The following is a 23,273-nucleotide window of genomic DNA, read 5'->3' on the forward strand; positions in this document are numbered from 1 at the left end:
TATTAGTCGAATTCTCTTTGAAACTATCAATAGCTAAAATCTCTTACAGTAGTTGTGCTCTTGTTAATTTCTTCATTTCATTTTTTTTTTTTTTTTTTTTTTTTTTTTTTTTGAGATGGAGTTTCGCTCTTGTCACCCAGGCTGGAGTGCAATGGCACGATCTTGGCTCACTGCAACCTCCACCTCCCAGGCTCAAGTGATTCTTCTGCCTCAGCCTCCCAAGTTGCTGGGATTACAGGTGTGCACCACCACGCCCAGCTAATTTGTATTCTAGTAGAGATGGGATTTCACCATGTTGGCCAGGCTGGTCTCGAACTCCTGACCTCAGGTGATCCTCCCACCTCAGTCTCCCAAAGTGTTGGGATTACAGGCGTGAGCCACTGCGCCTGACCTCTTCTTTTATTTCTAAAGCTATACAACCCATGGCATATAAACATTAATGCCTATTGTGTCTTAATTTTGGCTTGAACCTCTTAGGCATATAAAATGACAGTGGTTTTCTTTGGTAGGTTTTTTTTTTTTTTTTGAGACAGGGTCTCACTCTGTTGCCCAAGCTGGAGTGCGGTGATATGATCATGGCTCACTGCAGCCTCAACTTCCCAGGCTCAAGGGATTCTCCTACCTCAGCCTCCTGAGTAACTAAGACCACAGGTGCATGTCACCACGCCTGGCTAATTTATTTTTATTTTTCATAGAGATGGGGTCTCTCTGTGTTGTCCAGGCTCGTCTCAAACTCCTGGGCTCAAGCGATACTCCTGCCTTGGCCTCCCAAAGTGCTGGGATTATAGGCGTGAGCCACGGCGCCTGACTTCTTTAGTAGTTTTTTATTTAAAGTCCTCTTTTGATGTGCATACTCTTACTCAGCATTGTCAATGACTTGTCCTGGAATGTGAAGCATATCATTTTACCCCTCAATCTAAATGCTGTTTTTCTTAATTGTGGAGTGAGGAGTGTGGACAGGACTTTATAACTGTTAGAAATCATTAAACTTGAGTGTCGTGATTCATTTATGAGGGTAACGTTATCTAATAATGAGGTAATGGATGTGGAACTGCTTTGGAAAGTATAAAATACTTGATGAAGTGCAGTTATCAATTTTTCTAATGCCAAGATTCTAGTGAGAGACAATTTCCAGAGTTGGTAGTGGGCACCACTTTCCTCCTACAAAAGCAAAAGGTATAATTACTTCATAGTTCTCTGGCAAATATCTGGTTTCCCTAAGGGTCATCCATCTTTTGCGAGTAGGAAAAACTCTAACCTATTTGGTAGAATCCTTCCAAACTCTAACCTGTTTGATAGAATCCTTCAATGGTGGCATTCAGACTATTAAAATAATTATAAAACATAAATTTGATAATTAGTTGTATTCTTTAAGTAAATTGTGTTAATAATTTGATAGTTAATTCTTTGTTATGGCATTCTTTGTGATTGATATTTTTCAGTACCTTTTCAAATCCATAACCTATCAAAACTTAGGATTTTAGGAAATACTTCTATGAATCCTTGAAAAAACATGCATGTATAAGACAATTCCTTCTTTTGTCTTTTAATAGGGAAGGCCAGAGTTGGATTGTGTAGGTTGCAAAATGCAGTACCTCAGACTTGCAACTCTGAAAAGCACTGTTTGAAATCTCTGTAAAGAGTGAAAAACTTCAAGTTTTAACCAATGTGTGTTTTAGAGGTTAAAGTTTAAACCCTGACTTGGAAGCACGCTGGGTAGGACTCCACTGCTCACTCAGACTCAAGTTGGATCAGAATCTCTCTTGTGCTGCTGTGAATCATTTACACTGAAATTCTCAGCTAGAACCGGAGGAAAGAGGATTACAAACCAGGAGGTAATACCTGGGTTATTCCAGAGCACTTGGAAATGACTCACAGCTTCCTGCTCTCTGACAGTTCTTTAGTGTTGGTCTTGAGGCATTCATTCTGAATGAGATATTTGTCATTATAGGGAGTTACAGTCTGAGCATTATCTCTAATGTATAATTTCCTGTTACTAAATAATATATAGAAAATAGGAACAAGGTACTTTTTCAGAGGAAAAAAATATGATTTAAAAATTTGTGTCATTTTCACAAAGCTCATTTAAATCTTTTAATCCATTCCCTGAGTATCATAAGACAGGTCACATTCTGCCCACACTTCACCCTGGCAGTTCTGTACCGACAAGTCAGGTTCTAGGGCAGCTTCTAACAGGAGAAGGTCTTAGGGGGTACAACATAAGATGTAGGCATGGAAGGGGCTTGATGGAGACCACCAATATGAAGGCATTATATAATTAAGGGTCTGGACTTGGCAGACTCCTTGGGTTCAGAGCCCAGCTCTGCCACTTATGTGAAGCTTTTGGTCTCAATTTCTTTAATTCTAAAATGCGAACTGTAATAATATCAACCTCATAAAGTTGCTGTGAGGATTCAATGAGTCAATACATGTAGTACTTAGAACAGTGCTTGGCCTATAGTGGATGCCCATGAATGCCTATTATTAAAGGGGTAAGGGAAGTCTCACTTGCTGTGTTTGGACTGCCACTGTGTATGAGGCATGAGTGCTGTCTTTTGTGTTTTTTGGGTAGGGAGCTAGGGGGAGATTTTATGAGCCATGTTTATACAATCTTCTTGTGTTTTTGATTGGATGCAATGAGTTCAGGTCAGGAGAAGATTCTTAGGATGGCATGCTTGCATTTGCTTAGGATTCAGATTTAAAACTTCATCTTTGCTTCATGCAAATAAAAAGACTACATAAGGCAAATGAGTATAGGAAAAAGTTTCTCCATAGCTTTAGGTCTTGTCTTCCTGATATCCCTTTACTACAGGCATGGGCATGTTGCTGAAGCTCTGCCAATCACACAACATCCTAGGAACTAGACTGTCATCCTCAGATAGCAGCAGAGGCATCTGGAGACAGTGCTGCAAAGCAGCACATCATAGTTCTTACTGTGGAGCTCCGTGGAGCTGTCTGGCTCCTGTTCTTTGGGAGTCTATTTCTTCAGCCCTCTCTTGATTCTTTGAGTCAATGCCCTGAATCCAGTACATTCCTTTTTTGACAAATGTTACCAGAATCAGGTTTGTTTGTTGCTTATAGTGAAAATACCTTAATTGGCACAAATAACAAGTAGGAAGATTAAATCTTTCCACTGTCAGTAGGTAAGGCGACACAGATGAAGCTAAGAGTCCTGGAAGTCATAGAAAATTCCTTCTTAGAAAGCATGGCTTGGAGGGAGTGAGAATATCCCTTCTTTTCTAAGGTACATAAGAAGAAATGCATTTTTGACCTATTTGGGTGGAAAAAGGGAGAGTCCTTAAGTTGGCCAATATTGGCCTGCTCTAAATACAAGGTGTAGCGTGTAGATGTGTTTGGAGATGGGAGTGGTGATTTTTCATGTGCCAGATATGCAAATTACCAATAGTCAAAAAGACTAACAGAAAATTAAAGGCTTTCAAAGAAGTGACATTTTTTGAATAGAATCATCACCATCATTGCCACTGAGAAATTAAAAATGATGTTGTTAACTAAAATCTATATTGTATTACATCATCTTATCACCTTAGGAGTTTCTTAAGGATAATGGTGTATCATATTTCTTCTATACTTAAAAATTGCAAGGTGATAAGATGCTATAATACAATATAAATAGTCAAGAACTCCATTTGTCAGATTATGAGTGGTCTGTTGGGGAGACCAGTAAGGTTTTTCTCCCTTAGCTGGGGTTTGCATCTTTTTCAGTCTGCCTGTTCATTTTTCTTTTTCTTTTTCTTTTCTTTTTTTTTTTTTTTTTTTTTTTTTTGAGATGGAGTCTCACACTGTTGCCCTGGCTGGAGTGCAATGGCACAATCTTGGCTCACTGCAACCTCTGCCTCCTGGGTTCACGTGATTCTTCTGCCTCAGCCTCCCAAGTAGCTGGGATTACAGGTGCACACCACCGTACCTGGCTAATTTTTTGTATTTTTAGTAGAGACGGGGTTTTGTTATGTTGACCAGACTGGTCTCGAACTCCTGACCTCATGCCTGTTCATTTTTCAATTCATTTTTTCAGCCAATTGATACCTACTCTAGAAAGCCTTCCTTGAATCTTCTAGTCAGATGATTCTTTCTTTCCTACTTATTTCATTCTAGCCTGTACAGGGGTTCTAGTTCATTTTGAGAGCTGACTCTCTAGTAGGGGCTGTGTGGAGGACTGTGTTGAAAAGGGATCCTGAATCACTCAAGGCTCAGGGAGAAAGAACTGCAATTGGTGAGGGATGTCTGCAGTGGGTAAGGAAATCATGTGTTTGCCATTGCTGTCATCTTTGGTTCATTGACTCCCTTACTAAGTTGTAAACTCTTTGAGTCAGGTCTGTGTGTGAGTCACCATTTGATTGCCTCCAACACTTGGCACAACACCTAGCACCTTAGATGTTCTCAATAAATCTGTGCTGAAATGAAATGAGGGCAATTAAGGAAAAAATTGATGGTGGAATTTGAACTTTGCTTGGAGTGGGGGTAAAGATTTGGCTGTGGGAGAATAGAGTTTTTAGGGACAGGAAATGGCATGAAGGAAAGTTGTAGAACGATATGGAAGAGGCCTCAGGAGAAAGAGGAGGACTTTTTCAGGATGTAGTGGGAAGTCAAGATTGTTGAAAGGTTTGGAGTCTATAGGTGAAGGTTTAACTAAAATTGTTGAGGCTGTGATCTCATGAAGGAAATTGTTTGAAGTATAGTTTAATGGAACAAACTAAAAAAGACGAGAAAATTCAGTTGTGGGAGGCATCAGTTTTTGGAATATTTTCCTCCTCCAGGATTTGAAAATAGAGAATTGGGCAGCTTGTGTGATTATGAGTAGCAATATAGTGACATTATTATTGTCAACTGGAACTTCAAAACAATAATAAAAGCAACAAATAGATTTGATAAAGAAGCTCTCATTTCTAATGTTCCTACATAAGGTTTATTTCAGGCCAATTTTTTTGAGAAGCTGTACCTATGTTAGATATCTGACCATATATAAAAATGCCTGTACAAAAAGGAATGGAGAGTTTTGAATTTTTTCAGCTTCATTCACTCCTGCATTGTCTGCCATGCAGCCTTCTTGTTCCCTTTGAGCTTTGAAAGCACATTATCATGCCACACAGCAAACTATAGTGTGGGTCTTACTGAGACCTGGGTCAGGCACCACTTTGGAAATCTAACTAACTTAAAGGGACTTGCCACTCAGTGTACCTGTTTTTGATAGGATGTTAGATAAATCTGCAAACATCTTGGACATATATATTTTTTACTCTCAGGTACTAAGTAAATTGCTTTTTTCTCTCTACATGCAATACTTTAGAAGTTTCCTGATTTTAATGATTTATTGACTTTGTATGTCATTGCAGCTAGATTGCCCTGCCCTGCCTCATGTCAGAAAGACCTGCCCATTTCTCATAATATATTACTACTCACTTTATCATCTTTAGCTGAAGGTGAATTAAAAGTTAATAGGAGCCGGGCTTGGTGGTACACGCCTGTAGTCCCAGCTACTCGGGAGGCTGAGGTGGATCATCTGAGCCCTGGAGTTCCAGGCTGCAGTGAACCATGATCATGATACTGCACTCCAGTTTGGGTAACAGAGTGAGACCCTATGTCCAAAAAAAAAAAAAAAAAAAAGGCCAGGCATGGTGGCTCACGCCTGTAATCCCAGCACTTTAGGAGGCTGAGGCAGGTGGATCACCTGAGGTCAGGAGTTCGAGACCAGCCATGACCAACATGATGAAACCCCATCTCTACTAAAAATACAAAAAATTAGCCAGGCATGGTGGCTCATGCCTGAAATCTCAGCTACTAGGGAGGCTGTGGCAGGAGAATTGCTTGAACTTGGGAGATGGAGCTTGCAGTGAGCTGAGATCGCGCCACTGAACTCCAGTCTGGGCAACAGAGAGAGACTCTGTCTCAAAAAAAAAAAAAGGAAGAATTTTTCTGAATGAAGGGAAAGGGAAGAAAAGGTACAAAGCAGTCATAGGTCTAGAGACCCTTAGGCTATGAATATAATCTTTAATACTGCTGATCAATGTGGGAGCAACTATAAACTGACTTCTGTGGTTCACTTATGCACTGAGTTTCTGGGATTAGGTGAGGTGGTGGTAAAATACAAATTATGACCAAAGTAATGCCTATTATCTAGATATAAACTTATTTGGAAAATATAGTTAATTTTCTTTCCCAATTCAGAATGCCCAAATATTCTCCATCCTTTGAGGAAGTGACTTGCCTCCCATTTTCTTCATGTAAATTGTTTTTGCTCTCTATATATTCGTTTAGACACTTGTTGCTCAAAGCAATAGAAACCCAGTTTAAATGGCTTTTAATAAACTGTTTTGAGTAACCACCAAAAGAAAGAAAAAAACCACAGTGGAATTCAGGACTCTGAATTCCTGACTACCCTGCCAGAATGTGTCTTGTCTTTACTGTTTGTTTTCTGCAGTGTTGGTTTTGGCTGCTGCTGCTGCTTTTTTTTTTTTTGAGACTGAGTCTCGCTGTGTCGCCCAAGCTGGAGTGCAGTGGTGTGATCTCACCTCACTGCAACCTCTGCCTCTCGGGTTCAAGTGATTCTTGTGCCTCAGCCTCCTGAGTAGCTGGGACTACAGGTGCCTACCCCCACGCCCGGCTAATCATTGTCTGGTTTTGGCTTCTTCTTAGCCTTGTGTTCTCTCTTTGTTGGAGGCGTGATGGCTGCAGCTGCTCTGACCTCTACTTCCTCTCTGATTCAGGGGATCATGTGGGAATTCTCATTATATAATGCTTTACAAAAGCCTTGTTACGTCTTGTTGGTTCCAGCTGGATTTTATGCCTATTCCTAAAGCAAAATCACTGTGGCCAGGGAATATGATGTGCTGCGTGGCTTGGACCTGAAACGTCAGCCAAAAATGGCATGGATGTATCATTACAGGTGGAACATCAGAACTAAAGTTAGGACTGTTGCCAGAAGAAGGGAAATAGTTGCTGAAGGAGAAAATAAAACATGTTGAGGAAATTATACTCGAAGTGTTAATACTGACATTATAATGATGGGGACTTGGGTAATACTGATGTGTTGAATTTTCCCAGAGAGCCAGAGAAGGCCTAAAGTGGCAGTAGGGGTAGGGGACAGTAGATGGGATATAAATACTAAATGAGAAGAAAAAGATCCTGGGATGCTGGGCAGGCCCAGTTGCCTGAGCTGGGAAAGTCTCTGTGGTTAATAGGCTTGTGACCTGCTGGCCCCTCATCTTTCAGAGGAGGTGACAATTGGAAATGCCCCTTATTGGGTTCAGGGATATGATGAGTGGTATAAAACTGAGGTTGGGTTTTGACAGATTTAGAGACCAAATGTTTTCTTCTGGCCCTCAGTGAGCTAATTTGACAGAAGCATTTCTTTTTTCTTTTCTCTTTTCTTTACTTTTAAGAGATGGAGACAGGGCCGGGCACAGTGGCTAACACATGTAATCCCAGCATTTTGGGAGCCCGAGGCAGGTGGATCACCTGAAGTCAGGAGTTTGAGACCAGCCTGGCCAACATGATGAAACCCCGTCTCTACTAAAAATATACAAAAATTAGCTGGGCATGGTGATGTGCACCTGTAATCTCAGCTGCTTTGGAGACTGAGGCAGGAGAAACACATGAACCCAGGAGGCAGAGGTTGTAGTGAGCCAAAATTGTGCCATTGCACTCCGGCCTGGGTGACAAGAAAGGAACTCTGTCTCAGAAAAAAACCCAAAAAACAAAGAGATGGAGACAAGGGGGTCTCACTATCTTGCTCAGGCTGGATTCGAACTCCTAGCTTCAAGCAATCCTCCCACCTCAGCCTTTTGAGTAGCTGGGACTCCAGTCACATGCCACTGTGCCCAGCTGATGGGAGTGTTCCTAAAGAAACACACAGCATTTCCATCAAGGCTCCCTGGGAGGCCAATGAATGAACAGAATCAAGAAGGTGAGGAACCAAGCTTAATAGACTGAAGGACTCATCTGGCACACACAGTGCTTTATAATAATTCAAGTTGTTTGCCAAAGCTTAAAAATCAAATTTCACATAAAAATATGGATCTCTGACTTGCCTTGAAAAATCAGAAGATCTAGCAACCCTGGGCCTCATTCCTCTTGGCAACAGTCCACTGGAGTTCAGCAGTGGCTGCTCCTTTTCAGAGCCCTTCCCATCCCCTACCAGGCCTGAATCACACTTCTGACTTCCTGCCTGGCCCTTGTAGGCTTAGAGACATGGATGGCATTTCCAGGGGTTAGGCATTATGGACACATTAAGGAAGGGGTAAAGGTTGGGGAGTCAAATGGGGAGGGGCCTCTTTCTTCATCCAGGACTTCAGGAACCAGGAAGAATGTTCATGGCTGTAGATTGGAAGTCTTGCTGAGCTTGGGGCCATGGGGCATCATTGTTCAGCAGGTCCTCAGAAGAACTGATTCCCACTTCGTAGATTCTAATTTCCTCAGCTTACAAGTTATCTATATTCACCCAATGTTGGATTTAGAGAGGACTTAAGGCTTTAGGAAAGTACTGGGGACTAAGTCATTCCCTTTCTTTCACCCCTACAAATAGTTCCAGTCAGTCTCCTATTGATACTTTTTATTGTGCATTGGTCAGTAAATCCTACTTTGCACCTTTTATATATACTTTTAATCTAGTTTCCTATTTTACAGCTAAGAAAACTTACTAACCTTGGCTCTACCAACAAAGAGGCAAAGATTTTTGTGCCCCTTGGACAGGCTGCAGTGAGGGAGCAGTGCCTGTGTCCTCGGAGGCATGGCAAATCCATTAGCACATCTATCTGAGTGGAGCCGAGGGCACAGAGTAGGAGGCCGGGGAACCAAGGTGAGGCACATGTTTCACATTGTCCCTCTTTGCCTAGGCCATCCCTTCAATACGTACTTCCTCACTGATCACTTGAAGTGTTTGGGTTTCAAAACTGAATAGCACCTGTTTGGTGTTAGCCATGGATAATGGGGAGAACTCTGGGATAAAGGCCTTGTGAGAAGAGGCTACATTGTTGTTGGTTTTTGTTTGTTTGCCTGTTTGTTGTTGGCATGCTGATTTAACCATTCAGTAAGCAAGTCTAACTCTGCACACTCATTCTTTCAGTTGCACAAGTCAAATAACATTTGAACCTCTGTGCTTGAGTGACCAAATCCCATGTGTTAAAAAGTAAAGTCAGCTGTGGTGCCAGCAGCTTTGATTTCAGTATGTTGTCTTTCTTTGGGAAAGTTATTTCTTCTAAGTCCTTCTGTACAGCCAATTTTTGGGTCCGCGTCCATATTTTTCTTCACCAAATACTTGCTGACTCATTGCATGTTTTTACATTGTTATTCTGGTAACTGCCGCCCCTGACTTGCACTTAGGTTTAATGAAGAAAGGGATAATTTTGCTGCAGTGTGAATCTTTCTCATACCAAATGCTTTTCCAAGAGCTTGTTTCTGTTTTCTTCACGTCTTTGGTCTTTGTCTTTCTCTTATTCTTGTTTTCTCTTAAATGCATGCACGTGAGTATGTGTGTACATATGCATATTCTCACCCACCCCTTTTAGCCTTCTCACATCACCATTCTATATGATACAATTGCCTTGGTTACAATTAGTTCAGAAACTTTTTTTTTTTTTTTTTGAGATGGTCTGGCTCTGTTGCCCAGGCTGGAGTGCAGTGGCGTGATCTTGGCTCACTGCAACCCACACCTCCTGTGCTCAAGCGATCCTCCCACCCCAGCCTCCAGAATGGCTGGGACTACAGGCGCAAGCCACCACGGCCGGCTAATTTTTGTATTTTTTTTAGTAGAGATGGGTTTTTACCATGTTGCCCAAGCTGGTCTCCATCTCCTGAGCTCAAGCGATCTGCCCACCTTGACATCCCAAAGTGCTGGGATTACACGTGTGAGCCACCATGCCTGGCCCTAGTTCAGAAACTTCTAACCCAAAGCCATATATAATATATGCTGAATAACTCCTATAATACGTGGTATATAGTATAAAAAGAGACCCCTTTATATCCAGATTTAAACAGAAAGTGAATTAGAAGATGATTCTAATTTGTTCATCAAAGAGCAATAATCATAAGATTGTACTATTTACAAAAAATCAGTTTAAATTAAACTTTTCAGGCATTAACAGTTGAACCTGATAAGCACTATATTGTATGAGTATAGTTTTAGGAGAAACTGATTCTTACTCATCTTTATATCTTCATTTAGCCCAGCCAAATAGGATGTATTTGTTGAATACATGAATGAATGAATTTAAACTCCTTTACTAGGGGCCACATGTTGGGGCTTTTAAGTAAATAGTAGAAAAGTCTTGGTGGCAAGTCTGACAGCCACTGAAGGCCGTCCCAAATTGCAAATGCATGGGAATATAATGACCGTGGCTGGTCATGGAGATGACCATGGTGGTGGCCCATGTGGTGAGGCAGTAGGGAGGGGATGTAGGTAAGCCCTGTCTGTTCTCTGCTTTGCTAGAAGATTTGTTTATATATCTAGTGTTTGCACAAGAGGATCAGAACTTAAAAGCTTCACCTAGGGAAGAATGAAGGCTATATCATTAAATCCTTTGTAAAATGATTAGGAAAAAGTTTACAAATACTATTATTTTTTTTGAGACAGAGTCTTGCTCTGTTGCCCAGGCTGGAATGCAATGGCACAATCATAGCTCACTATAGCCTCAAACTCCTAGGCTCAAGTGATGCTCCCATCTCAGCCTCCCAAGTAGTAGGACTATAGGTGCGTACCACCATGCCTGGCTAACTTAAATTTTTTTTCTTTTTTTGTAGAGACAAAGTCTCACTATGTTGCCCAGGCTGGTCTTGAACTCCTGACCTCAAGCAATCCTCTGGCCTTGGCCTCCCAAAGTGTAGGGATTACAGCATGAACCACTACCCCTGGCCCAACAAAAATTATTTTGATAGATTTAGAAGAAACATCATGTATAAACATGTGGATTAAAAACTTTGAATGCTGTCAAATTAGTCTTTGTGCTTCTAATACACAGCACAGTAAAGAGGTACAGCAAACAGGTGCTCAATAAGTTGTTGAATAAATAAATGGGTAAGTGAATGAAGAGAACTGGTTATTGACGTATAGAAACTCTTCGTCTCCTCTTGTCAGTTGGTAGCACATTTCCCATAAACTGTTGTTTTATTTGGCCCTTTGTTATCTAGTACTCCTTATGCTCTGTGAAGAGAAATATTAGAGAAATATTACCTTTAATGAATTTTACTAACCTTTCCCCACATATACAACACAAGGCCCCTGGGAATATAAAAATATAAAATATCCTTTACCTGCAAGGAGCAAACAATGATAGGAAGGTGGGATGAAAATACAATAGCAAAATAAGACCATTACAACACAACACATAACCAAGAATAAATTAATGTACATGAACGGAATAATACAGAAGAAATGAAGACACTGAGCAAAGGAAAAGACAGAAGTGATGATGTCTTATGCCAATGGGAAGGCGTTAAGGATATGGGGGAATTGGCCTTCCAAGCTGTCAAATTGAGAGTGGAGAACAGAGACCACATTAATTTGGCAACGTGGGGTATAATGAAATGGTAAATACTTGGGAAGACTGAAGCAGAAAAAAGTCCCAATGTTAAAATAACAGTGTATTGTTATGTTTTGTTTTTGTAGGAGATTGTCAGGCCTCCCTTTAAGAGATCACAAGCCGGGCACCGTGGCTCATGCCTGTAATCTCAGCACTTTGGGAGGCTGAGGTGGGTGGATCACCTGAGGTCAGGAGTTCAAGACCAGCCTGGCCAACATAGTGAAACCCCGTCTCTACTAAAAATACAAAAAATTAGCTGGGCGTGGTGGCAGGCACCTGTAATCCCAGCTACTAGGGAGGCTGAGGCAGGAGAATCGCTTGAACCCGGGAGGTGGAGGTTGCAGTGAACTGAGATCACGCCATTGCACTCCAGCCTGGGCAACAAGAACAAAATTCCGTCTCAAAAAAAAAAAAAAAAAAGATCACAAAAGAGTCAGTCAGTTTGGAACCAGTGTCACTTCCCCCCGGTGCACTGTTCCAGGCTTAACACTTCATAATGGTGCACACTTGAAGTTCTCAAGTTCTCTAGGATTGTCTAAGCATGTGGGAAATTATTTTATGTGTTTGAAAATAAAATCGTCTTTTTAAAATAGCCCAGGATTTGGCAAATCCAGGCTGTTGGCAATCAAATTAATTACTTTTTTTTGTTTGTTTTTGAGATAGAGTCTCACTCTGTCACCCAGGCTGGAGTGCAGTGGCGCAATCTCAGTTCACTGCAACCTCCACCTCCCTGGTTCAAGCGATTCTTGTGCCTCAGCCTCCCAAGTAGCTGGGATTATAGGTGCATGCCACCAGGCCTGGCTAATTTTTGCATTTTTAGTAGAGACAGGATTTCACCATGTTGGCCAGGCTGGTCTCGAACTCCTGACCTCAAGTGATCTGCCCGCCTCGGCCTCCCAAAATGCTGGGATTACAGGCATGAGCCACCACACCCAACCAATTTTTAAGAAAAGTTTTCTATCATAGCTGTCCCTTGTGAATGAATGAAAAAGTTGAACTCAGTTATTTTAGTGCTGAAGGATGGCTCAGGAAATTTTTGAATTATATTGCACCATTTTCATATATTTTACCCTTTGTCCAAAGGACAGTCAAGGCTGTTATGTAGAGTAGGAGACTAATATTTAACAAAATAAATGATATCCCAATTCATACTTATATTCAAGAGTCAGTAGACATTCCAGTTAAAGAAAATCTGATAAAAAATGGACAGGTTGATATGGAATATGAATACTTTTTCCAAAATGAATGATACAGCTCCCTGTTGTGAAATGTGGTTGAATAAGGAGATTGCTAGACATATAGATGAAAATATTTTCCAGGTTTTCCTTTAAACTAGAAGGAAAATTCTTCAACTATTTCTTAGCTGTTTTTTTTTCACATAGTGATTTATTTCAGTGACCTTGTGATCTGTAAACTTATAATGGAGGGCTGAAAATGGGAACTAACATAGGAAAAGGGAAGGGCTGTGGTGAGAGAGACAATAATTTGCAAAGAAGAAGAAGAGGACATGGGGTACCAGTAGAACTTCTACTCACCAGAGATACTGAAATATTCTAGAACCTCTGATCTCAGTCAATTCTCCATAGAAACACTATCAAGTCTTTTTCCATAAAAGTCAGATAAAAGAAAGATCACATTTCTTGATATTCTTTAAAGCAACTTTATTTTTATTGTCATGCTTCATCCTGCCTGAATACTGCCAAGTCTTTCTCAGGCACCTGGAATCTGCTCCTCAGCCTCTGTTGTCCTGGGTCTAATGTAGAGCAAAAGGCTGAGAGGAAGCTCTTCTATTCTCCATCATCAGTCTTCAGTGGCTACCTGGGAAACACCCCTTGGCTTAGTCTGCAGATTCTTTCCGGTGAGGTTCTGTTGCACCTGCCACCCCTAGGGCAGCAAGCAGCAGTCTTACTTGCTGGCATCTAGAGATTTCCCTTCCTCCCCGTGGAGGCGATCTTTCCCTCTCTCTGCCTTCCTCATCTAGTGGTTTCTCAGAGGTGGCCTCTTCCCCCTGATCCGATTGCCAGGACATCCAACCTAAGTAAGCCCTCTAGGAGGTTCATGCTTCTTCCCAAAGACTGAGGGAACCAAGATTCTAGACTGGTTTTGCCTTCTATGCTGCCAGAGTCCCTCAGATAAGAAAGTGTTATAGTGTTATTGCTGTTTTGTTTTGTTTTGTTTTGTTTTGTTTGTTTGAGACGGAGTCTCGCATTGTCGCCCGGGCTGGTGTACAGTGGCGCTATCTCTGCTTGCTGCAACCTCCCCACCTCCTGGGTTCAAGCAATTCTCCTGCCTCAACCTCCCAAGTAGCTGGGACTATAGGCGTGTGCCACCACACCTGGCTAATTTTTGTATTTTTAGTAGAGACGGGGTTTCACTATGTTGGCCAGGCTGGTCTCGAACTCCTGACCTCGTGATCCGCCCAGCTCGCCCTCCCAAAATGCTGGGATTTCAGGCGTGAGCCACCACGCCCAGCGTGTTATTGCTTTAATTGAGGAGGAAAAAGGATAAACACAATTTAACATTTCAATAAATTATTCTCCCACAATAATATTATTTTAATTTCTCAAGATTGAAGTAGTTAAATTTCCTAAAGCCTTGGTAAAATTTCCCCTGTTCAAAAACATATTCTTGGTCATCTTTATTTTTTATTATTTTTATGGCTTGATTTTCCTTTATTAGTGGCTTGTGGCTTTGGATTAAGAAGCATCCCTTTTTCTCTTTAAGAATAATTTTTTATAATATGAATTATTTAAAGCAAAAGACTAAAATACAGAATCAGTATAACCTATGTCCATGTACTCACTTCCTAGATTGAGCAGACATTAGCATTTTGCCATAACTGCTTCAACTGTATCTTTAAAAAAGATGTAACAGGCTGGGGGCACTGGCTCACGCCTGTCATCCCAGCACTTTGGGAGGCTGAGGCAGGCAGATCACTTGAGGTCAGGAGTTCGAGACCAGCCTGGCCAACATGGTGAAACCCTGTCTCTACTAAAAATACAAAAAAAATTAGCCAGATGTGGTGATGGGCGCCTGTAGTCCCAGCTACTCGGGAGGCTGAGGCAGGAGAATCGCTTAAACCTGGGAGGCAGAGGTTGCGGTGAGCTGAGATCATGCCACTGCACTCCAGCCTGGGCAACAAAGTGAGACTTTGTCTCCAAAAAAAAAAAAGATGTAACAGATCCAGCCCTACCCTGCAAGCCCTGCTCTTTGCCTCCCTCTACATAGACCACCACTATTCTGAATTTGTTGTGTTATTCTCATGTGTGTTTAAGTTTTACTACATATGTATGGGATCATAAGCAACATATATAGTATTTTGTGTTTTTATAATGTATAATAAATAGTATACTGTATGTATACTTCAGCAGTTTGCTTTTTTCATTTAGTATGATTTTGAGAAACAGATGTGATTCATTTATTTTACTGATGTATACATATTGATTAAATAGTAATGTAAATATATTTGAAAGAATTAACACTTTACTGGCTTGGTTTACTGGTTATTCACATTTTAGTGTTAAGTAGTCATCATTCCTTTCTTTAAAACTAGTTATGATGTTTGCCGTGAGAGAGTAGGAATGCTAATTGAACTACGTGTAGAACTTAAGAACTTGGGCACTAGAAAAACATTTGCTTTGAATCTCTTATTTTGTCTACCTTCCTTGGGCAGGTCACCTAATCTCTGTAGGCCTCAAATACACATTTTTAAGGGATGATGCTTGTACCATCAGTAGAGCAGATAAATGCGTAGTGAGCTCATGTATGTGAGGAGGTTAGCACAGTTCCAGACCCATTGAAAGCCCTCAATAAATATTTGCCATTATATTTCATATTTCTAGACGAGGAAGAATAAAGGAAAAAGGAAATTTTGGAGGATGGATAAGGGGAAAAGCTGGCTGACCCAAGTCAGGGGCTAGCTTGAGAAGTCAGAATTTCAAGTGACCTGTGACAGGGCCACTGTGGAAGATGGGAAAATAGAATAGCTGGGAAATGAAAAGGTGCCTTTGTGGAAAGCTATAAATTAGTTCACTATTTTAATCATAGATTTTGCTTTGTAAAGAAACATAGGTGCTCTTATTTAAAATGGTCACTATAGGTACTGTATATATAATTTTATCATTATCAGTACCCAGTAATGTGTATCTTTAGACCACTAGTATTTGTTTCATTTTTTAAGAATGTTTTACCAAAATTGCCTTTGCTTTTCAGTTATTTGTTTGTTTTGGTAGGCTGATGGTCTAAAAAACTGAATACAAAAAGCGTATAATGAAGAGTAAGCCTCTTCCCAGTCTGCCTCAGTCTCCATTTCTACTAGAGGATCAGTTCCTCTTCCACTTTTCTTTTTCTTTTTCTTTTTTTTTGTTGTTGTTGTTTTGTTTTGTTTTGTTTTTTGAGATGGAGTTTTGCTCTTGTTGCCCAGACTGGAGTGCAATGGCGCGATCTCAGCTCACTGTAACCTCCGCCTCTTGGGTTGAAGCAATTTTCCTGCCTCAGCCTCCTGAGTAGCTGGGATTACAGGTGTGTGCCGCCATGCCTGGCTAATTTACTTCCACTTTAAGCACAAATCATTTTAAGTGGAACCTTCTTTCACCAATTAAAGCCTCTTTTTCGCTTGCCTAATCCTCAAGTATACCGTGACACAACCAAATATATATTTGGAAAGTTAAAGAAGCACATTCTAAAAGAGACTTTTGAAAATTTAGATAAAATTGGATTTGATCTTTTATCCTCCCTCAGATTTCTTCCTTGAGCCTTTTAAAAGTTTACCAGAGTTAGTCAGAGCAGTTCTTTATGATTGGCAGAATCTAAAACCCTTCTTAGAACAGTTTCAGGAAAAAAAAGGCAATAGAAACAACCCTGAATTGCCATGAGACTAACAACGTAAAAATCACAACTGTTACCATTTTTTTGTACCCTTCCAGAAAATGTTTTATAAACATACAGCTGATACCATCACTCTCCTTCCCGTGCCACACTTACTTTTCTGCATCTTCTTTTGTTTTTTTGAGAGTACAGATGCTCCTTAACTTAGAGGAGTTCCATTCCAATAAACCCGTCGTAAGTAAAAAATGCATTTTGTATACCTAATCTACTGAATCTCATAGCTTAGCCTTGCATACCTTAAACATGCTTAGAATGCTTACAGTAGCCTAAAGTTGGGCAAAACTTTCTGACAACGTGGTAAATGTAGAGTATTGGTTGTTCACCCTTGTAATTGTATGGCTGACCGTGGCTCACCACCTCTGCCCAACATGGTGAGAGTATCATACCGCTCTCTGCTGACTGTGTATAACTTCCACACCATCGTGAAGTTGAAAAATTCTAAGTCAAATCGTTGTAAGTTAGGAGCTGTCTGTATACAATCTTGAAGATCCTTTTATATTTTTCTGTTTGTTTCATTTTAATGCCAAAGGATTCAAAGCAACATCTTTACACTTATTAGCTATAAAAACAAAGCTTTAAAGATAGGAAACAATGTTGTATGGGTAAATTGCTTTTTTGATAAGTTTACATGCTGCTTTTGCCTGGTTATATGAGACTAAAAACAGTTTATGTAATTAACAAATTATATAAATTTGAATAGGCATGAGCAAAGAATATAACCCCAGTTTTATTTTTATCATTTCAAATGCAGGGTCAACACAAACACTGTTAATTTGCAGCCTTTCTGTGGAGTGCAAATGCTAAAACTGGGCTACTATTTTTAAAACTTGAGGCAAGGGATAGAAAGCATTTTGAATACAGGAAAGGATCTACAGGATCACTGAAACCACAGAGATTCAAAGCCAGCCACAACACAAGTAGCATTTTGCAGACCCAGGGAATTATGCTTAACAACCGTAAAAAAACTATTTCATCTCTTTGAACACAAAATAAGTATGCCTGTAAATAGTTTTAAATATAGTAAAGCTTTCTAAAGGTGAGAATCCAATGAAATGAGTATTTAATGCTAAGATGTAAGAAACTGCATCTGGGGAGTAAGATGACTTCTATTTACTCCTTTTTCTACTGACTTGAGCTCTTTAGAATTTTTTAAAAAACAGTGTAGAATTAAATAGCGGACAATAGTATATTTAAAATAAGACCAAAAGATTAATTGCACATTTAGTTAGAACCAGGCTCCAGAAAAATTGTAAGAGAGAGAAATCTGTGATTTTGAAAGAACACCAAAATTCCTGAATAAATTTGTGTACAGATCACAAATGAGCCATACTTTTAGAGGGCATCACACAATTTAATTTTTCAATGATCAATGAAATTTCAGTGAATAAATTATTTTGAAAATTGATGTGCTTCACTGAAAAATTAGGGATGATATTGAACCTTCTATATAAACACAAGTTTATAAAAGTGTATAAAAAAGAGGATTTTCCACTTAGCTTCAATTCCTATTGTTTTATAAAGCACTTGTTTTCACTTATTTTCTGAGGCACATATTAACTGTCTGATAGAACTAAGTGTTTATGAGAAATACAATATAATTTGTATTCATCTTTAGCTTTACACTGAATAGAAAAGCCACTAAGTCATTTCAAAAATAAGAGTTGTGGCTACTCTGTCTATGGAGTAGCCATTCTCTTATTCCTTTACTTTCTTAATAAACTTGCTTTCACTAAAAAAAATAGGAACACTCTTACACTGTTGGTGTGAGTGTAAATTAGTTCAACCGTTGTGGAAGACAGTGTGGCGATTCCTTAAGGATCTAGAACCAGAAATACCATTTGACCCAGCAATCCTATTACTGGGTATATACCCAAAGGATTATAAATCATTCTACTATAAAGACACATGCACACGTATGTTTATTGCGGCACTGTTCACAATAGCAAAGACTTGGAACCAGCCCAAATGCCCATCAATGATAGACTGGGTAAAGAAAATGTGGCATATATACACCATGGAATACTATGCAGCCATTAAAAAGGATGAGTTCATGTCCTTTGCAGGGACACGGATGAAGCTGGAAACCATCATTCTCAGCAAACTAACACAAGAACGGAAAACCAAACACTGTATGTTCTCACTCATAAGTGGGAGTTGAACAATGAGAACACATGGACACAAGGAGGGGAATATCACACACCAGGGCCTATTGGGGGATAGGGGCTAGGGGAGGGATAGCATTAGAAGAAATACCTAATGTAGATGACAAGTTGATGGGTGCAGCAAACCACCATGGCACATGTATACTTATGTGAAAAACCTGCATGTTCTCTGCACATGTATCCCAGAACTTAAAGTATAATAAAAATAAATAAATAAGAGTTGCATTGCTAGATATCAGAAGTCTTAAAAATGTAAGTAATTCTACTTTTAGATATTTATCACACAGAATAAACATGGAGAACAAAGATTTATCTGCAAGGATGTTCATTGAAGCATTATTTGTAATGAAAAATTAGAAGCAGTACAAATACTCTGAAAGAGGAGATTTACCAAATAAGTTATGATACGTAGCCATTAAGTATTATGTTGATGAACAACATGAAAACATAGTGACAATGTGTTAGTACTAACAAAAAGGTTATAATATTGTATGGTCACATTGCTCTCACCCCCAAAAAGGTACACATGTGTTTTGAAAGTAGGTCAGAAGGGGGCCGGGCGCAGTGGCTCAACGCCTGTAATCCCAGCACTTTGGGAGGCTGAGGTGGGTAGATCACTTGAGGTCAGGAGTTCGAGACCAGCCTGGCCAACATGGTGAAACCACATCTCTACTAAAAATACAAAAATTAGCTGGGCATAGTGGCACATGACTGTAATTCCAGCTACTGGGGTGGCTGAGGCAGGAGAATCGCTTGAACCTGGGAGGCAGAGGTTGCAGTGAGCTGAGATCGTGCCATTGCACTCCAGCTTGGGTGAAGAAGTGAGACTCTGTCTCAAAAAAAATAAAAAAAGTAAGTCAGAAGGATAAAGACAACGAAATTATATTTGTCGATATTTCTGGGTAGAAGGATTATGAGTAATGTTAATTTTCTGTTTGGGACATTCATTATCAATGATTTTCTGCAGTGAACACACACCACCTTGTGACTTTTCCTACAGCCCAGTTTTACATAATTTTTTCCTTTTTAGTTTGTCTTACTTACTCAGAATACAAAAGCCCCCTGCCCCCAACTTTCGAAGGCCAAGACAGGAGGACTGCTTAAGGCTAGGAGTTCAAGACCAGCCTGGACAACATAGTGAGATCCTGTCTCTATAAAAAACTTAAAAAATTAGCTGGGTGCAGTGGAGCATGGCTGTAGTCCTACCTATTCAGGAGGCTGAGGTGGGAGGATCACTTAAGCCTAGGAGTTCAGGACTGCAGTGAGCCACGATCATACCTTAAAAAAGAAGAGCCCCACAGACTCTCAGAGACTTCACATGGGGTAGGGGAAAGAATGTGGCAGTGGTTGGATATTGTAAAGCTGAATGTTAAAACCACAAATCCCATTATAAGATAAGCAGATGCTGAATTTACCTTTTTTGTGGACATTATTCGTGTCTTAAAAAATTTTACTTTCTGACCTTATGCTGTACATTTATAAATGCTATACTTTTCTCAAACTTGAAATGCAATGCTTATTTTCTTGAAATTGTGGGGTAAAATGCAAATAGAAATTATTAATTCATTAGGCTATTGAGAAATATCTGTGTAAAAGCACAAGGTGAGAAAAATAGGTGTTTCTTCCCCTTACTGAGCCTCAGTTATAGTTTGGCGGGCCTATGCTGAGAGATTGTTACCAGGGGACCTACTCATATTTGTTCTTTGTCAGCCAGATCTCATAGATAATTCCTCCTAGAGAATGTACTTCTTCTGTACCTTATATTGCTTAGTTAAATGTTTCCAAAGGCTTCATGCTCTTTTCATAATATTGCTTTTTCTAGATATAAAGACCTGAAGATAGTCTTTTCTGTCCAAAGATGGAAAACAGTACTACTACCATTTCTCGGGAGGAGCTTGAAGAACTACAAGAGGCATTTAATAAAATAGGTATGCTTGAGAAAAAGTAAATATGATATTACTGGTCTGCTTGATGTCAGACTTCAGGAATGGAAAAATACCTTTTATTTCATCTACCACCACCCAATTACCTCCAGATTTATTCCTTTTTTTCTATCTAGGTTTCACTGGATTCTTTCTTTCTGAAAGATAAGCTAAGACTGGCTTGAATTTCTAGGTGAATTGGACTTTGAATTCTTTGATCATTTCTTTGCAGAGAGTAATCCTGGTTAATGAATGACAGTGTAACTGAATACACTTTACACGGTATCCTTATTACAGAGAGAAAATATAAAAATACTTCCTTGTGTATAAACTGAACTCTGGCCTTCACATCTTTGCACTAACAATAACACTTTCTGACTTCATGCAGAATATTTTTTAAATCTCAGTATTGTTTTTAAATGCCATATGTCTTATTTTCCTTCTCCCACATGCATAATTTAGAAAGTCTTAGTATTGTTTTTAAAGGCCGTATGCCTTATTTTTCTTCTTTCACTTTTTATAGCCATTTACTGTTTTGTCTTTATGACATTATCATTTTGACAGTTTTGTATTTTTCTTCCAAAAAATTTTCCTCATACTCTGTTGGATCTCAATTCTTCTGCAATTTGCTCTTAGGAAACCCATGGTAAACAAGGAGAATATAAATACCTTTTTTTTTTTTTTTTTTTTTTTGCTTTAGTTTGCAAATGCATGCAAGTGAAAGGTGAACCCAGTGAAAGGTGAGCACAGTGAATAGACATTGGGACAATGACACCACTATGTTTGCCCCTTACTCATCAAGCTCCTTCTCTAGTGTAATAGAGCCCTCCATGAAAAACAGTCATATGGTAGATCAGGGAGGAGAAAATGATCACCGCTGGTCTGGTGCTTAGATTTCTCACAAACCTAATAACGACTAAAATTAATGTGAGTAAAATATCATGCAACATGAGTTTTATTGACCAATACAAGGAAAAATGATATGTTTTTTAAAAAAAAGCACTCCAAAAAAAAAAAAAACCAAAAAACCGTGAAACTCAGGAAGCTCATGTTTTATAAATCATTACTGTGAAATAAAGTAAAGTAAATTCTACAAATCTCTGGGCTCTTCCATTTCTCCCTGGGAATGGCATATTTGTCATTAGAGCATTGTATGAATATGGTATGATTTTCAGAAAACAATCATACATTTTATAGAGAATTGTATGTAGTGTCCAGAATCTTTTCAAGACAAAAACTGGGCAATTGTTGAAATGTTCTGCTCATTTTGAGCATTGAAACAGGGGAAGTAATAAAAATGTATCTCATAGTTTGATATTTCTGTTATTTTATAGATGCAGTTTTGTAGCTTGAATAAAATTCTACCCAGGTCTTGGTAAAATAAATGAATTAGTAATATATTTGCTTTGTTTAGCACAACAACTTTAATCTTTGACTCATGAACATATTAATATAATCTTGCAATATTTACTTAATGATATATTGAATAAACAATTCACTGATGGAACAGTTTTTTTTTTAAACAAAACCTTGTGTTGAGGGCTGATTTTCAATAGATCGTAGTGAGGGAGCTGCTCTGCCAGGTACAAAACCCCAACCCAGAAGCAGGTCCTTGATGGAACAATTTTGAGAGCAAGATAATTTGTTCTGTTTGAGCAAAGCAGTAACACTAGCATAATAGGTACTTGCTGACTTTATTTACGAGGTAAACTTTTACTCTGTGAACTCAGAAACCTCTCTGCTAATTTGTAGCACACTTTTCTCAGGGACAGAGGAACACGGCCATCCATTGTTATTAGATGGAGTATTTTGGGGCCGCTGGGGAGAAGGGGGAAGTTGAAATATTTCTCTGTATTGTTTCTTTTTGAAATTGTGGTAAAATATACGTAACAGAATTTGCCATTTTAACCATTTTTAAGTGTATAGTTCATTAGCATTTAGTACATTCACATTGTTCTACATTCATCACCACCATCCCTTTCCCAAACTGAAACTCCATATTCATTAAACAATAACTCCCACTTCCTGCTCCCCCAGCCCCAGGTAACCATCATCCTACTTTCTATATGAATGTGACTACCCTAGGTACCTTACATAAGTGGAATCACATAATATTTGTCTTCTTGTGACTGGCTTATTTCACTTAGTACAATGTCCTCATCAACAGCTTCATCCATGTTGTAGCATGTGTCAGAATTTCCTCCCTTTTTAAGGTTGAATAATATTTTATTGTATGTATATGCCACATTTTGCTTATCCGTTCTTCCACTGATGGCCATTTGGGTTGCTTTCACCTTTTGGCTATTGTGGATAATGCTATGAACATAGGTCTACAAATACCTGTTCAAGTCCCTGCTTTCAATTATTTTGAGTGTAAACATAGTAGCAGAATTGCTACATCATATGGTAATTCCATATGTAATTTTTGGAGAAACTACCATACTGTTTTCCATAGTGGAGGCACCATTTTACATTCCCACCAGTGGTGTACCAGGGTTCCATTTTCTTCACATCCTCACCAACACTTGTTTTCTGTTCTTTTGGATAATAAGCATTCTCCTAGGTGTGAAGTAGTATCTCATTTTATTTGCATTTTCCTTATGACTAGTGATGTTTAGCATCTGATGTGCTTATTGGCCAATTGTATATCTTCTCTGGAGAAATGTCATTTCAAGCCCTTTGCCTATTTTTGAATCAAGTTGTTTTGTTGTTGTTGTCGAGTTGTAAGAAAGTCCTGTTTTCTTTTCAAACTGCGATCTTTATGGTTATTT

General features: G+C 39.3%; 1 protein-coding gene across 4 annotated transcripts in view; it reads left to right on the forward strand.

The window, feature by feature from the left end:
* The window catches only part of PLS1 (plastin 1), a 115,031-nt gene that overhangs the window by 47,115 nt on the left and 44,643 nt on the right, over positions 1-23,273 (forward strand). For 3 of the 4 annotated variants that reach the window (XM_054481244.2, XM_063662271.1, XM_063662272.1), the window contains one exon: positions 20,403-20,508. The exons of the other annotated variant lie outside the window; for it this stretch is intronic. In XM_054481244.2, coding sequence (XP_054337219.1) covers positions 20,439-20,508 — 70 coding nt within the window. In that variant the 5' untranslated portion in view covers positions 20,403-20,438. The remainder of the gene's footprint in view (positions 1-20,402; positions 20,509-23,273) is intronic. 4 annotated transcript variants of the gene reach the window in all.

This window comes from Pongo pygmaeus, chromosome 2 (assembly GCF_028885625.2).
Source record: "Pongo pygmaeus isolate AG05252 chromosome 2, NHGRI_mPonPyg2-v2.0_pri, whole genome shotgun sequence".
Taxonomy (NCBI): domain Eukaryota; kingdom Metazoa; phylum Chordata; class Mammalia; order Primates; family Hominidae; genus Pongo; species Pongo pygmaeus.